We start from the raw sequence: 16,760 nt of genomic DNA, 5'->3' as shown, positions 1-16,760 counted from the left end.
TATTAACATCATTATACTTACTGGCTGTATTATTTATATATAACACTTGTAAACACTTATCTGCAGAAATTCCGGCGCAGCCTTAGTTTTCAATGTTCGGTACGTACGAGAATTTTCCCATATCCGTATGATTGTCCTGAACATATGTTTTTTATTAAAATAAAACGTTTTCTAGGCACAAAAATTTATCGCTACATCGATGAAGTGTAAATTTAAGTTTTGACTTTTTATTTTGATACAGCGGTCGAGGTTCAAACAGACGGGAAATATACTGGAAAAATTATTACATATACAAGGATGAAAGGGTAGTAAAAATTTGTAAAAAAATCAATGAGATTCCTTTCAATGATATTTATACGTTGCGATCAATATAAGAGATTTATTGACCGCCCAACTAAGTACATTGAATATGGATCAGATCCGAAGGACATTAGCGGTATGCTTAAGTTTAATCATGGCAATACTTTAATGTAATATAATATATATATATTTGTGTTTGTTTGTTTGCTTTTTCTCTTTTTTTTTTCGTGTGTTTTGTTATTTTAAATATTTAACCTTAATATCCTTCTCCTTATCGCATATAGATAACATCAAAATAAATCTATATTTATAATAATAGTAATTGTTTCGACTTGGTGTAGGTACAAGGTTTTTTTCTTTTTTTTTTAAATTCTATTTACAATGAGAATCGCGGAAAAGACAACGAGGGTTAAATACTCTTTAATCTTTTCTATCGCTTTATGTACACGCCTTTATATACATGCATATGTATATATATATATAACGTGTACATAAAGCAACAACTATATATTTATATATACATATAAATAAATATATACTTGTTTACCATCATTTTATACATTTCACGCATTAAAACGTACATGAAAGCCGTAAATTATAATTTCTGATGCGCCAGTTATCGACTGATTCATAATTGTTCTCGATATATATTTCTAATTTTTCACAAACTACATGACATATTTTTCGATCGGAATACGAAACAAATATCAAAAGAATAGAATGGAAATTGTTATATTTAACCGGTTCTCTGATCGATTCAACAAATTATTCAGTATTATATACATAATGACGTGTTGTTGTTTTTTTTTTTTTTTTTTCTGATTTCCGAAACGGTGTATGTTTCAGGAACTTTTTGTAAGTAGAACTGGAATTTAGATACCTGCAGAGAAAGTGACCACAACCGGGTAACGCCTCGTTATTATAACACGTATATACCTCTTACTTACTTATGATCTGTGCGATACCGCGCGTCTTTATCTATCTATATATATATATATATATAATTTTTTAGAAGAGAAATAAATAGAAGATGGAGGGGAACAAATAGAAAGAAAGAAAGAAAAGAAAATCTCAGCGAAATGAAAGGTAGGTGTATATTTTCTTTCACTCTAAATTCTAACACTCACTCTTGACTTTCGCATTCATATACATATCATATATATATATATATACATACGATATATACATATATATATATATATATACATATCATATATATATATATATATACGACGAAAAGTGGACATATCGTATCGTCTATTTTACACATATCCTAATCAACGCGCGAATCTGCAGTTAATAATAATAATAACTCTGTACATTTTATTTTTCACATTCGTATCACTCTGTTGACTATATAAATATTAAGAAATAGAATTCAGGGGAGGGAAAAATGATAGGAGGGATAAGAGAGAGAGAGAGAGAGAGAAAAAAAAATAAATAAATGTAAAGAAAGAATAAGAAAACTTTCAACGACGAGAAAGCGAGAAGCGAGGAATTCACCACGGCCTCCACATTCCCTCCTCGTCTTTAGGGGGTTGGGGAGGTTGATGCAGGGAAGGTGAAGACGGGGCCGCAAGTCCCTCGCTTTCGTTTCTGCTGTTGGGTCTTTCGTCGGCAGTCGCCGTATCCATCTCACGATGATGATGATGATGATGATCGACGCGTTCACCCTCCGCTGTGTTACACCTCGTTCTTTCGGCCGTGATCTGCATCGCCGTCGTCGTCGTCGTCGACGTCGTTGTCATCGAATTTCCGTTGACTTTTTTCGAGGTGGTAAAATCGAGAGGCTGTTCGTGCCCCTGATTCTCGGAATGAATACGACTGTGATTATGATGATGATGATGATGATGACGATGATGATGGTTGTTGTCGCTGTCGTTGTTGTTCAGGTTCTCAGCCTGCATAACACCATCGGGCCCCGAATTATCGCCCCGTTCCTGTATCCTGGGACTCTTGCTCGGCTTGTGATTATCCCCCCCACCAGGCACACCCCATTCGACCGATTCGTCGTGGGGCCTTTTCGCGACGAGTTTGTCGGTGGCCTTCAGCAGCGACATGTTCGTCGCGGCCCAAATTGCGGTCGGTGGATTGGGCCCGATGCTTATTCCGTTCGCCGCCGCGGCCGCCGCAAGTTGGACGTAGTGGCTCGGTAGGAGGAAGACGACCTGACCGTCGGGCAGTCGGGAGGGTATAACCTGGACGACCGACAGCATGTTCGGGTTCTGCTGGGAGGCGGAGGTCGAGGCTTCGGGCGTCCCGACGCCCCCCGGGTTCACCTGACTGAACGCCGACGTCGGCCTGCTGCTGTTGTTGTTCTCGTCGCCGGCCGTCGTGCTGCTGTCAGGTCGCGCCGTCTCCATCACCTCCGGCAGCTCCGACTTTATCTGCACCACCCCCGCCGCCCCCGCCCCCAAACCCCCGCTGCAGTGGGGCGCCACCACCGCGTGGTGTTGCTCCAGGGGACCGGGACTCGCCGCCCCCGTCACCCTGTCCGTCACGCTTCCGGGACTGCTACCCAGCCCGCTGTCCGGACGGGAACCGAGGTCCAGGTCCAGCTCCGATACGCAGCTGTCCAGGTGCCGTAGAAGACGCTGTTTCACGGCCGGATCCAGTGGCGTAGAGTTTCCGGTTATTATGTCAGGGGCGTCTAGGTATCGGCTCACCTGAGGACAAGCAATATCGATGGGGGGTTAGACCGGCTGGATGCGTTTTAGATCAGATTTTTGTCGAGACTTGTACTCGTGCGAGTCGCAGTGTGATGTCAAAACGCTGATAATTGGTCCACTTTTGTTTTTTATTTTATGTCGTGGATATGGTTTTCCGATTAGGGTATGCACGTATAGAATTATAGAAACGTATTGAATTATAGAATTATTAAACTACGTGTAAACGTTATTTTTTGTCTAACCGAATGTGCAAAACCGAATTTTACGCACTCGGTTAGGAAATAAATTATACTACATCGGTTTGGAGAAATACACGTTCTAATTAGGTGTAACGAGAACTGGAGTGCGGCTGCGATTCGGTTATAAATTTAAAAAAAAATACGAATTTTCCAACACCTCGGCTAAAATTTTAACAGTATAAACAACGGCATTTCTTTTCCCTTTTTTCTTCGCGATACAACCGTGTCACAGAATTTTTCGAGTTTGAAAAATGGATTTTGAACAATTATCAATACCCCGGATATTTAGGATTTTTATCTATGCGTACGACATAATTCACTCTTCATAACTGGAATTTAAATCGTCTAACACCGATCAGTACATTCTTATACATACACGTTTGTAATATCTGCACAAATTTTTATCGCAAATACAAAACATCCCGAAAGATTTTTGTCCCACGTATTAACACGATCTATAGCTGTATTCTAATTCGAATAAATGATTTATCGCAGTAAATTTCGAGGGCGTTCTCTCTCTCTCTCTCTCTGTAGTTCTCTCTTTGCGGCGATCGAGTATAATATACGGTATACGTATGTGGGTAACATACGTGACCGTATTCCCCGAAGCGCGCGAAGACGAGGATGAGGACGAGGATAGCGGGGGGGGGGGGGGGGGGCAGTGATAATAAAATAAAATTGGCTGCAGCCGTGCTCAACTGCTCAACCGCTAAACCGTCCATCCGTGTTTCGTAGGTGGCAGAGAACTTGTATAGGTGAGAGAGAGAAGAGTCGAGAGAGAGACAGATGGAGAGATAGAGAGAAAGAGAGGAAGGGAGGGTGGGAGGGAGGGAGAAGAGGTGGAGACGACCAACACGGTAGGTATATAAATAGACGTCTCCCGAGACGAGTCGCAGACGCGTCGAGACGAGCAGCGCGGTAACGGCTCTCTCTCTCTCTCTCTTTTTCTTCTCGCGATATTACAAGCGACTTCTGTCACGGTTTGCATTGCCGGGCTCTCGAGAGATGTGCCAGCGCGTACAGAAGCCGCGGAAATCCTGGTGCATCTAGGCGTCGAGAAAAAACAAACGCGATATAACAGATTCGCTTCGCAATTGTATATTCGCAACGAAATCGAAAAATCAGAATTGATGTATCGACCGTTCTTATTCCCGTTCCATTCCTTTTATATCGTAATATACAGGATGGCCGACAAATATTTTTGAAAGAAAATTTCATGACATTTCCAAGTTTTCCAGGACCTAAGATCTAGTCTTCTCTGACATTTCTCCAGTTCTCGAATGTTACTGAAACCTGAATCGTTCGGTTTATACAACTCTATATTCGGTTCGAATGCAATTGGAATTTAAGAAAAATATAGTGTGAAGAAAACAAAAAAAAAATCAGAAAAGCCAATTTGTTTTCTTGACGAAAAAAAGGAAACTTGTTACCTCAGACAATTATTTCCAATTACCATGATAGAAAACTGATACTTTCAGTTTTTTCATGGCACCTTTTAAATAACCTGATATTTCCAGGTTTTTCAGGTGCGTGGCCACCCCAAGTATATATTTATACGTTATATTTTGATTCTCTTCGATCTAACGATTTGATCCAAATTTTCAAACTTTTATTACAAAAAATTGACAAATTGAAACTACAGATGTGAATATTTTCCTTGCAAATGTTCAAAATTTATCAAAATCTAAACACGATCTCCAGTAAAAAAATCCGGAACAAATTCAATAACATTTCCAGGACCCTGGACACGATATTAAAGTGACGAAATTTCACGAACCACGAAGATTTCCCTTAAACTTAGTCGTTTATAAATTTTCTTTAAAACTCGTACAGCGCTTTTTGCACAATAATTTAAATGAAAATCACCGAGACGCGGTGTCGATACGTACGTCGCGGCACGTGTGTTATAACTTTCAAAGCCCTCATCATCTGCAACAATTCTTTCGGCTCTCGTGCAACCGGCTTTTGCTCGTTACATACATATCCATATACATATCGTGTTATATACTATAGTATACACGCCACATCGCCACCGGCTTCTAATTACCATTTACCGGTCCTCAAGGCTGCGCGTATTGAATTAGTTTGCACGGTACTGTCGCGGTATTCGATCGGGGTGTCGTTACAGCAACGACGTACAACAAATATATAATATCATGTACCAGTTTATCCTTACGCAATACGATCGTTAATTATATACGCAGCCTAAATTTTTACCGAAGATAAAACGAGCAACAAGAAAAAAAAAAAAAAAAAAAAAAACAAAAAACCGGAACTCGAATGTGACCCAAGTTCCCGTCATAAATACCCATGTATGAATGAATATATATAAAAGATTCTTTATGGTTTGTTCTTTTTTTCTTTTCCTTTGGTACCAACCTCTCTCGAGCAGTCCTGATAGCCGGCCTTGTACCTGGAGAGGCCTGGCTGAGCGAGAGATCTCTGTCTCTGAAGATGCCTGACGGTTAGTTCGAGGATATCTGCCTTCTCGAGTTTACTGTGCTTCGTGTTCTCCAGCCGAGCACTGTCCAGGATAAGCGCCTTTAGCGCGGCCAGCGACTGGTTTATCCGCGCCCTGCGTCGCTTCTCCATCAGTGGTTTGTTTGCCTGGAAGCAAATGAAAAATGAAAATTAAAAATTTACAACAAATACGAAGAAGAGAAGAATATTAAAAGATTTCGGGGTGATACGAATGGCGTAACTTTGATTGCGCCGTATGCATCTTTGCAAAAAAGAATACACCGAATAATAAACGGATCGAATAAATGCCAAAGGTTTGTTACCGGTCAAAAAGTACGGCAAGTATGACACGATTTTTCTCAACGTTCTATATAGTTCTCAGTTCCTGCACAGCGTGACAAAGCTACAACGTCGAAATGATGCGTATAATTACATGTATAACTAAATAAAGTGAAAATTGAACGGGTGGGGGTCAAAATTTGGAAGGATGAATATTTGGAATATATCGAAGTTTCAAACATGCGAATATAACAATTTCGATATATCGGCCGTTCCAAATATTCATCCTTCCAAGTTTTAACTCCCACCAAATTGAACAATATTATACTATACAATGCTGTCTTCAATTACTGCCATAAGTTGATCAAACTTTCGTCGATAGAGATAGATGTGTAACGTGTACATGTATAATAAGTAATAAGAATGATTAAAAAATTGTTCACTTCGTTTATCACACCATGCGTGCCGAGATCGTAGGTACGCGGCCTATACATATAATACGCGTACAGTCGTTTTACATACATTTTTAAACACGTCCGTGACGTTTGTATGTACCGTAAAGAATATTGATATATCAATGCTCGGTGTGTATATATACCCATACGATCTACGTTACATGTATGATATATAAACGATATCGATCAGTCGAAGGTAAAAAATTCGAATCTACGACGATGACGCGTTGCGACGTCGTATATTTGTCGGAGAGCCCGCGGGTCAAATGCAGCATGCCGATGTCGAGCCGTTCTAGGAACCCATGATATTACCCACACCTACACCTATGTATCATAAACACATGTATGTACACATGCACACGGTCTAACAATAAAACCGAGAGAAGCCGTCGCGATGCCTCAGCGCTCGCCTCCCGACTCGTCCGTCGGACTATGTACGATATATCCGTACAGGCGCACACCACACATAGGTATTATGTGAGGAGGTAGATACGCGAAAGGTGCCCGACGGTGACGGGCGACGACCGACTGTCCGCCTTTTTCTTCCTCCGGCCCCCTCGCGACGAGACGAGGTGAGCTGAAGTGAAGTGAAGTGAAGTGAAGTGAAGTGAGGTGAGGCGGCGTGCCCCGAGGATGGTAGAGTGCCGGGCACCGCGCGCGAAGAGAGAAATGCTCAGGGTGCAGCTCGTGCTGTATTATAAATTATAATGTAATACACATCCTATACCGGGACAATCTCTTGAAACTTGAAAATCAACCGCGCATGCGCCAAATACTTCAATCTCATTGGTCGGCGAAATCTTCCCGCAGCGATATTTTTGTCTTGCGATGCAGGCGGGCCGACGTATACGCAAAATGTGTACGTTTGAATTTTCAAAGAGCGTAACCATTAAATTCCGACCGTTCTTTGGAGAATCAACTTTCCGACCCGATAACAAATGCTTTCCAAACCTTTCCGAGTCGCTACCTCGATTATTTGAGATTCTAACCTCGAAAATTCGTATCAACCACATCGCCGGCAGAAACAGTTTGACAGCTGAAACTTGGGTTGGCCAGCCTGGGCGAACAGCCGATAAAACTCGCGCATGCGCATGCGTTCGTCATAAAGTTTCAAGAGATTGTCCCGGTATACACAATTATACAGACCTTCCCCCCGTACGGCAACCCGCGCAAAGCGCAAAGGAGGCCGACACGATCTTGCGCTTTATCTTTTCTATTTACATATTTTCGAAAGGACTAGAATACAAAACGGAATTATGAATTCTGGTCCCGCGCAGTTCCGACGCCGCTGACGTCACGCCGCGCCACGCGCGACTCAGTCTTTCTGTCTTCTCCATCCTTTTTCAACCATCCGATGCTGAATTCTAACCCACCCTCCCACCTCCCCCTCCCCCTTGCCCACTCACTCCCCAATAAGTTAAGCGTCCGGTCGTGCCGTGCGTGCCGCGAAACATAGCTCGCGGAAACGGTCGAGCTTTCGAACCGCGTGCCGCCCCCTCGAGATAGCGAACGACCGATAATAATGAGTCGCGGCCGGTCTGATCCGTGCGACGCCGTCGCATTTTCTTCCTTATCTTATTGAAAGACGCTTCTTTTTAATCGCACGGGCGTTCCATGCGTATCTGAAATATATTGCACGGTATTTATACCGATATTTAAAATGTATAAGAGAGAAGCAAATTTGTTTTTTCGTTTTGTCCTAACCTCTGGAATTTTGGAGAAAAAAAAACCGTCAAAATACGTTCAACGTTGAAGGAAGAAGAATAAAAATATTATTTGATCCATATTGTCGCTACATTTTTTTTTTTCTTTTCTTATTGTTAGTAGGTATATACATAGTAATATTCTCCCGCACAACCTGAGCGTGAAGCGGCTTTTCTTTTCATATTCGTTATGGGAATGAAGTTATTAACGTTACTGTAACGATGCATGTTTTAAGAAAAACCGCTACTTCGCATCTTTAGAAATATCCGAGATTTTTGGTAAACCACTATGAAGAAAATATACTTTAATTTTGAAAAGTCAATTCCTTAAAAGTAATTTTTAAATTGCCCAACTATGATGATTTTTAAGAGTGAAGTTTCGTTGTACGTTAACGTTAGTGACTTCAGACTGATTACTCGTTAACTATTCATCGTCAACGAGAAATTGCTTCCCGATGACGGCACGATTCAACGTCGCGTTACTGGTCAAACGCTTATACTCGTATATATACATAGGATGTATCCGCCATTTAACAATAAGTGGGAAAAAGTCGGGCAAACTGCAGACCGCAGATATTTTTGCCGTTCTATTCGTAATTGCGGTTTGCCCCCGATCCGATCGGACCCGTCTTCCTTATTTCTTTCCGTCCTTTCTAGATACATTAAAATTGCAGGGAAATCATGGATACCGGAAGGATGATAAATTGCCTACATCCGACACTCTCTCACTCTCAATCTACACTCCTTCGATCTTACTGCATGTATAAACTCTGTACAACACTTTACATGTTCATTTTTTCAGAATTTCAAATTACACATTTGACATAAGAATCAACATAAAAGCTCATTATATAATATGGACTGAAAAATGTTTATTCAGAGAGTTACAGAGAATCATATATATTATGACAATATAAATATCATCGTAATAAAATGCAATCCAATAATGATATTAATAATATATTTTTCTTATTCATCTTTTGAAGATCTGAAATCTGCATGTTCTAACAGGTGTCAAAAATTTTGTTATATCTTATGAGATTTATTTGAATTGTTTTAGATTTTATAAAGTGGTTTTCTTTTTTGCAAGTTTTTAAATCGTACTTGAGCTACGCCGGGTGTAAGAAGTTCTGGAAAAAAAATGACAATTGCGTTTTTTCGTCATGTACTTTCGTAAGAAAAAATGAATAAAAGCCAATCTGAGACATCGACGTGTAGAATCTTGATCGAGATGTCATGGGATGCCCCCATATGTGTCGCATTACGTATACATTTACAGAAATGCGAATATGTAAGTATATTAACAATACCCAGTGCCGACTAACACGCAGGTATAAGCAATCAACGACATGCTCAGTCCGCGCATGGCATGGTGTACCGTCGTATATATATAGGCGGCTTAACGCGGCCTTCTAAGGTAATCAAAGTCCGCGCTGCTAGGTAGAATAGATACCGCCTATACATAATGTGTATATATATATGTATACCTCTATCTATAAACGTGCGAACGTGCGTATGCACACATGTATACACAGGTATATTACAAACCAATGTGTGCACCAATGCGATCCGTACCGGCTTCTGTGCTCTTCGCCGCATTTTATCACATGTTCCAGACTCGACTCGGCTCGATTCGACTGCACGTATGTTACTGCTGTCGACGTGAGACACGCATGCAGATGCCTACGAGTAATTCACCTACAGCTTTTATACGCGTATAAGTATGCGTATGTATATTTGTATATATACGTAATAACATAGATGCGCATCGCGTATAGAGAACCAGTTAAATTTTGTATTATGGGTTTGACGGAAATTTTTTCCGGTAAACAGTCGACGTATCGCGTGAAAAAAGTATTCTTACTATTATTATTGTTGCTGTTGTTATTATTATTTACCAACATTGTTTTATACGTACACTTGTGGACAATGAATCCGAGACGGCTAATTTTTCACCCTAGTCAGTTACGTTGGCAACACATAGAAACCTGCAGCGCCACAGTCGGCCGAGCGCGAAACAAACTCAACCTCAATAAGCATAACGTAACTCATGATCGTCGAATCTAACCTTAGAAAACATTTCAACCCAACAAGTCGTTATCCCCGCGGTATTCTAAGGTTAGATTCGGCGGTCATGGGTTACGTTATGTTTATTGAGATTGAGTTTGTTTCGCGTTCGGCCGACTGTGGCGCTGCAGGTTTCTCTGTGTTGCCAACGTAACTGTCTAGGGTAAAAAAAATTAGCAGTCTCAGATTCGTTGTTCCCAAGTGTACGTGTTCAATAGAGACATAAAAAGCAAACGGAGAGGGCTGTTGCAGGGATCGCTGTTATCAGCTTGATAATACACAACTTGAGTCAATCTGCGGCGCCCGCAGGTTACATACAGCAGGAGACGATGCATGTTTGGTGACGCACTCGCCGCGTTCGTTGGATTCATTCGACTGCACAGGACATCATCTAGAGTCGAAGTTTACAGGGGCGGGAGTGTTGCTACTCGACATACATAATGGGGTATAAGTGACTGCAGGGCAATTACCACTTTCCGCCTGACAATTAACACACAAGGACTGCAAGTATAGACCCGATGTAAGCGATTAGGATACAATATGTAACCTTACATGTAAAGATTGTATTCAAATTGTACATACGAGTATGTGCGTAAAAAGTTATAGGTGTGACAAGAAAATAAAAGAATGAATAAATTGAAGAAGAAATAGATAATTTTGCTAAAATATTTACTTCGTCGAAGATAAAATAATAGAAAATATATAGGTATATTATACGGATTATTGAAGTTTGGACGGTCGTAAATCATACCTATTTTGAGGAGTTTTTTTTTAAAAGAAAATCAAAGTGTTTTTCAGCAATTTGAGTTTCAACGTTTAATGACTTATAGTTTCGAGAATATTTCAGAATTTTTTTATTGTAATTAATAACAAAATGGCGGTATGGCCCGTTTTCACTGCGGTGACGCAGATTCCTCGGTCAATTTTCATTCAATCAATTTGAAATTTTTACACAATCTTTGAAACTTGTTTATCGATTCGACCTGGTGGCTATACTTTTGAATTTCAATCCCACCATTTTTTTTATAAAAAACTTTTTTCCCCAATTTTCTCCTCGTAATCATACATATTTGAAATTTTTTTATTTTTTAACATTTGGGCTACGAGCCAAAACCCGTAAAGGTGTTTTTAATTACAAAAAGACTTTTCCATCAGTTACAAGTTGGACAGTGACGTAAGGAGATGCGCCATCGCAAAAACCCTCGAGTTCGGAGTCGTTCGCTACTTATATACTTCATGCCATTTTGTTATTAATTTCATTGAAAAAATTCTAAAACGTTCTCGAAAATATAAATAATAAAGTCCTCAAACTGAAATTGCTCCAAGAGTTTTCATTTACTAAAAAAAAAAAAAGAAAAAAAAACTACTAACAATAGATATAATTTTAGACCGTCCAACCTATACCCCCCCCCCCCCCCCCCCCATCATATATATTTAGTCCAGCATCTGAATGCACCGTGTATAATAATAATTGTCCCCGAATGAGCTGGTCTCCTCGATCTATCGCAGCGACAGAGACGAGAGAAGGACCGACTCTCGAAAATTGGTTGGGGTCCCGGGGGCGTCACCGGTTTGCATTTGGCGTAAAGAGTACCCGCGGGAAACGGCAACGTTCCGAGGGATTGTTAGGACGTATAGATATACCTATGACGCATTTGAGCCGATCTATCGGCGCTACGCCACGACAAGCACCATGTGTATACGTATAACGCGGTTTAAAGGACACGCGGCACGTGTCGGGAGTGATAGGGAGGCGGGAGGAGGGGGAGGGGGGGCGGAGGCACCGCATCTATGATCAGCGGCGGCAGAGCCGGATATCGTGCACATCTCGGTGCATGCATGCACGCAGGCCTTTATATCGACGGATATACATGTACATATAGATTATACAGGTATAGTGATACAGACTGGAGATATACGGCATGTGGTTTTTTCAACGAGGCTGAAGCTAGCAGTCAGAATTATTTGCTAAACGTTCCAATGTTCATTCGAATAATCAGGCAGTTGAGTCTGGAAATCAAAATTTTGTGAAATATCCTGAACCCCAAATATGTTCATAGAATTATGAGGATAAGACTGAACACCATTTTTCTATTTTCAAAAAAGTTTAACACGTTCAGATGCTCAATTCTGGATGCTAGTTTCAACTACACATTTTTTCACATTCACAGCTTTCGACGTACCTTGTGCGATACGTTATTTTTTATTTTGTATACTCGTTTTAGTAAGACGATCGGTGAATTACATAGGAGCGATTAGGACAAACGATTTATGGATGTATTGCTATACTCAGTTTCTCTTCTTTTCCACTGTTGAATACGTTCAGAATGTTTGTACCTTACCTGGCTCTTGTTGTTTCTCATCTCATTACTACAATTGCTTTCTTCTTCTTTAATCGAGTGATACTCGAGGTGGTAACGCACAACCGAAACTAAATATGATGCTCAAATTATTAATGTTAGCGTAAAAAAACATTGGGGTGGGAACGAATCATTTTTTTGTAATTTTATAGTGACTTTGAAGTGGCTAAATTTTGAAAATATGAATTACGTTTGCTTCATTACAATGACGTTACTAACTTCAGTCTCATAAAAAAAAATGGTCTGTGTAATTGACCAGAATACTGAACCTAAATGAGGCTGAAGCTAGCAGCCAGAGTTAGAAGCCAAACGTGCTGTTACTGATGAAAATGAGCCACTAAAGCCCCAAAATCGAGAAAATTAATCATTGTCATAAAGAGCCAACACTTTTCTACAATTATGTATGTATAAATTTGTACTAGTACTGGTCCTATTCGAGAGAGAAATTTGGCATTTTTCTCAGCTAACTCTGGCTGCTAGCTTCAGCTTCGTTGTGCCTAACGATCTGCAAGATTACAAATAGAACCTGTAACTTTGTCCACTGTACAGGTGTAAATGTAAATTAATGGCGGTATGACAATGATACACAATGTTATTCATAATGAGGGAATATATAACTCGGTCTATGTATATTCTAGGATTTAGTATCATTAGTTTTTTTAAGTATCTGTACCAAGCCACGAACAGTTAACATCGATTACCTCTCCGTGTTTACTCGATGATTCTGTAATAAAATTATTATGTAAATCTATTTGGTTTAACACAAGAACTACCAGACCAGTCAAAATGACCGGTGTTATAATTTCATTCCGAAATCCCTGCTTCACGTTAGATTTCTTCTTTTCCCTCGCAACGATGTACTGACTTTTACAGCGGTATCCAACGGAGTGATGTAACGAACTTTATTTTTCTTTTATCAAACTGATTTTATAATTTCACTACATTCAACCTCTCGGTAGTTCTGGTGTTAATAAATACCTAAATATCGAAATATGTACTCACTCTTCGTCCGTCCGAGTGTTTCGGGCTAGGGCTGGGACTTGGACTCGGACTGGGGCTGGGCGCTGGACTGGCGCCGCGTTGCTGAACCGTGTTGTGCTGTTGCTGTTGCTGCTGCTGTTGCTGCTGCCGATGATGACGCTGCCCGGTTGTTCCGGTGGATTTCTTCTCCTGGTGCCTCAGCGAGTGGAGACGCGCGGTCATCTTAGCAGGCCGTTACGGCCTCCGATAAGGACGATCGCTTCACCCTGATCGCTGGGAGCGCAAAGCCCTGAAGCATCGCAGCAGTTCGCCGACGTCTATAGTTTAGTCTCTTCTTTCTTCTATTCTCTTCTGCTACTTCGCCCGCGACTAATAAATCGCGATTGTGCCGGCGAATGTGCCGGCTCTGTTCACTTTTAGCAAATCCCGCAAGTCTGTCCGCCTTCTATCTCCCCCCACCCTCACCCCGCACACCGTAACGCACCCTTCACTGCTTCCGGGTCGTCGATGCAATCTTCTCACTTCGTCACTCCGAGTTCACACAGAAAAACAACAAACTATTTCGCACTCACTGAAACCCAGTCAGTCCTAACTGTTCACAGTTGCGCCGCCGTTTACGTGCGTGTACGTGTGCTGCCTCGCCACGTGGTTCCCACCCCGGCGGCAACCACTTGCCGTCGGGACAACCAAAGTTTTCTAATTTATTTATACCTCTCACAAAAACTCAGTTCCGTCGCGTTCCCTACAATAAACCAAGGGATAATAAATCCCCTACAGTCATAAACAATGAATTTTAACACCTTTCGTTGTTGAACATGTACCCCGTTCCTTTATCGTAAAAATATCTTCTCCAAAACAAATCGGCACGCTGTAAATTTTCCTCATATATCTGAAAACTCTTTCAACGTATTACGTATTTTCAACAAGCTTCCCTTATCCCGTCAGGAGAGTCTTCAAAGTTCGCCAAAAACAGCCTCGTCGCACCGCAATCAAGCCCTGCGATCCCTGTTGTCCGAGATGCTCGCTCAACGGGCGGCAATAGCAAACTGACTGCCGCTGCGAACCCTCTGCCCGACCCCTTTCGCCCCCCCCCATTCTCCTGCTCAGCCGTACGAACCTCCACCGCCACCTCGTTCCGCGCCCGCCGGCGGTGGCTCCTCTTCCGAACGAGTGGGTGCGCGCCGCGCGTTCACGCTCGCACACGCCGCACGGGACTCACGCCGCTCACGCCCGCGCTGCACGCTCACGCGAGCCCTCGACCGTGTCACGTCTCGCCGACGCGCTACCCGGCTCGCCTCGCTTCCCTCCCTCCTCATCCCTCCCATGGGATGGGAGCCGTGCCGCTTGGTTTGCCGACGCGCTGAGCCCTCGGGCGGCAGCGGCGTGCGATGGTGTGGGTGGGCGGCTCGGGGTCGGAGAGCGGCGGGTGGTGGACGTGGAATGGGCTGCGTCGGGATACGGAAGGTTGTCGGGGCCACGGGGCGGGGGGGGGGGGGGGGGGGGGGGGCGCTCGTTGGCACGCGCGACGCCAAGTGCGCTCTACCCACGCAAAACCCCCGGACGTCGCCGACTCTGTTTTTGCGTGTGTGTGTGTGTGTGTGTGTGCGTGCGTGTGAGAGAGATCGGAGTGTAGCATGTATATACGGATAGGCGTTCACGGGTGTGCATCTGAGCATCTGTGTGAACGTTGTGTGTATTCTATCCGCATCGCGGGCTCTTCGTGTGCAAAGCGTGCCGACCAAGTCGGTTGGGCCCTCCCTCCTCCCCCCTTGAAGTTGGTGTGCGGCTCTCTTACGATTCTCTATCTATCCTACGTACCTACAGGGTCGTCGGTCATTCATGAATAGAAAAGTTTCATACGTGGTTTCTTTAGACGCGGCGTACCGTTTTTACGGGTATATAATATGTAGGATGTACGCAGTATACGTGTTGGTGGGTAGAGGTACTCGTTGCATGTATTTGTAGGCCGTACATACCTGAGTGCAATATTTGTACAGGTACTGTTCGATCTCTGCTAATGCACGAATACGAATAAAATATTGTATCATCTTGCACGGGTACGTTAAATTTAATTTTATCCTTACGCGGTTGACCGTTTAGGTCTTGTGATGGCTGGATATGACTTCCTTTTCTTTTGACGTGGACATTTTTTCGCCAAAATTTTACGTGCGTATACGGTACTGCGGACACTTCGCTTTTTCGCTTCGACGGAGTCACGAATGCGTGATATAATGCTCAGATTTCGAAGACCGTTAAAGCGACGAGCGGCTTTTTACTTTCAGGTACACGACAGAGCTAACAGTAATATCTAGTTTAAATTGCGGCACGTCGTGCTATATACGCAGATCAGCGCAGCGGTTGCGGTATCGGCGAGACTGCAGCACGTTCAGATAAGGTCTGCATGTCTTTTCTTTTCTGCCTGCAACAAACGACGGTCGATGACGCGCGCAGTGTAAAAGGTGTAATTTCTTTTCACAGATGTCGGATATATCTACAATGAACTGTTACATAGTACATGCGGAGAATTGTGCAAAGTCGTTAGAAAGTATGTATAAAAAAGTATACCTGCCACTTTGGGAATAGTGTAATAGTAATGATAATAAGAATGACAATAACGGAGTACATACATATAGTAGATAAGTCCTTATAGTTTATTGTGCTATGAAACATGAGCCGCTCCTACGCTGTGTAGACCGTTTTTCACTGACAATGAGCTGATTGTAAGTGAATACTTGCTGAGAAATTAATTGTACCCACTATCTACATGTGACGTGCAATTGGATGAATACATAAATAAAGTAGTATAAATTTCAGATCGTGTACAAAGAAATGAAGTAAAAATTTTATTCTTCAGACATCAATCCTTCCTTCTTACCTTACCACCGAATATATGCAAGCTAAAATAATCAATGGAATTATGGAAATAGCGGTTCATTACGATTCTGAAAAATTTGTCATGAATATTCGATTTTGTTAATAATTGCAAAATCATTCGGTCACACCCAGGGAGAGAGAGAGAGAGAGAGAGAGAGAGAGAGAGGGAGATTCCAAGAATATAAAAACATTTTTTATTTCATTGAAACTTCACTTCGCTGCAACGAGTAAAAATTCATCTCTGCTTGTTGGGCGTGATTGTAGAGGATTATCGTCTGAAAACAGAATGTACTGAAATATATAATCGTACAGCGAAAATTAAGATTTCCTTGTTCGTAAAGTTACGTTTGTTTTTTTTTCGTCATTTTCTTTC

At 42.0% G+C, this 16,760-nt stretch overlaps 1 protein-coding gene across 1 annotated transcript; it reads right to left on the bottom strand.

Annotated features, from left to right (window-relative positions):
- Positions 1–336: 336 nt before the first annotated feature.
- LOC124302437 (palmitoyltransferase ZDHHC5-A-like) lies at positions 337–14,576 on the bottom strand. Its single transcript, XM_046758630.1, has 3 exons — positions 13,535–14,576; positions 5,588–5,815; positions 337–2,966 (listed from the first exon to the last, which is right to left on the bottom strand). Exons 1-3 carry the CDS (start codon positions 13,733–13,735, stop codon positions 1,800–1,802), a joined length of 1,596 nt encoding a protein of 531 aa, XP_046614586.1. The 5' UTR covers positions 13,736–14,576; the 3' UTR covers positions 337–1,799.
- Positions 14,577–16,760: the final 2,184 nt, after the last annotated feature.

Source organism: Neodiprion virginianus, chromosome 4, assembly GCF_021901495.1.
Source record: "Neodiprion virginianus isolate iyNeoVirg1 chromosome 4, iyNeoVirg1.1, whole genome shotgun sequence".
Classification (NCBI taxonomy): Eukaryota; Metazoa; Arthropoda; class Insecta; order Hymenoptera; family Diprionidae; genus Neodiprion; species Neodiprion virginianus.
This window is presented reverse-complemented; position numbering and strand designations above follow the sequence as displayed.

Excerpts from the sequence above, each read along its gene's own strand:
- LOC124302437 (XM_046758630.1), bottom strand. The coding sequence starts at position 13,735 with ATGACCGCGCGTCTCCACTCGCTGAGGCACCAGGAGAAGAAATCCACC. Across the intron at positions 5,816-13,534 it reads AACACTCGGACGGACGAAGA|GCAAACAAACCACTGATGGA; the intron begins GTGAGTACATAT and ends ATTTGCTTCCAG. Across the intron at positions 2,967-5,587 it reads ATCAGGACTGCTCGAGAGAG|GTGAGCCGATACCTAGACGC; the intron begins GTTGGTACCAAA and ends GCTTGTCCTCAG.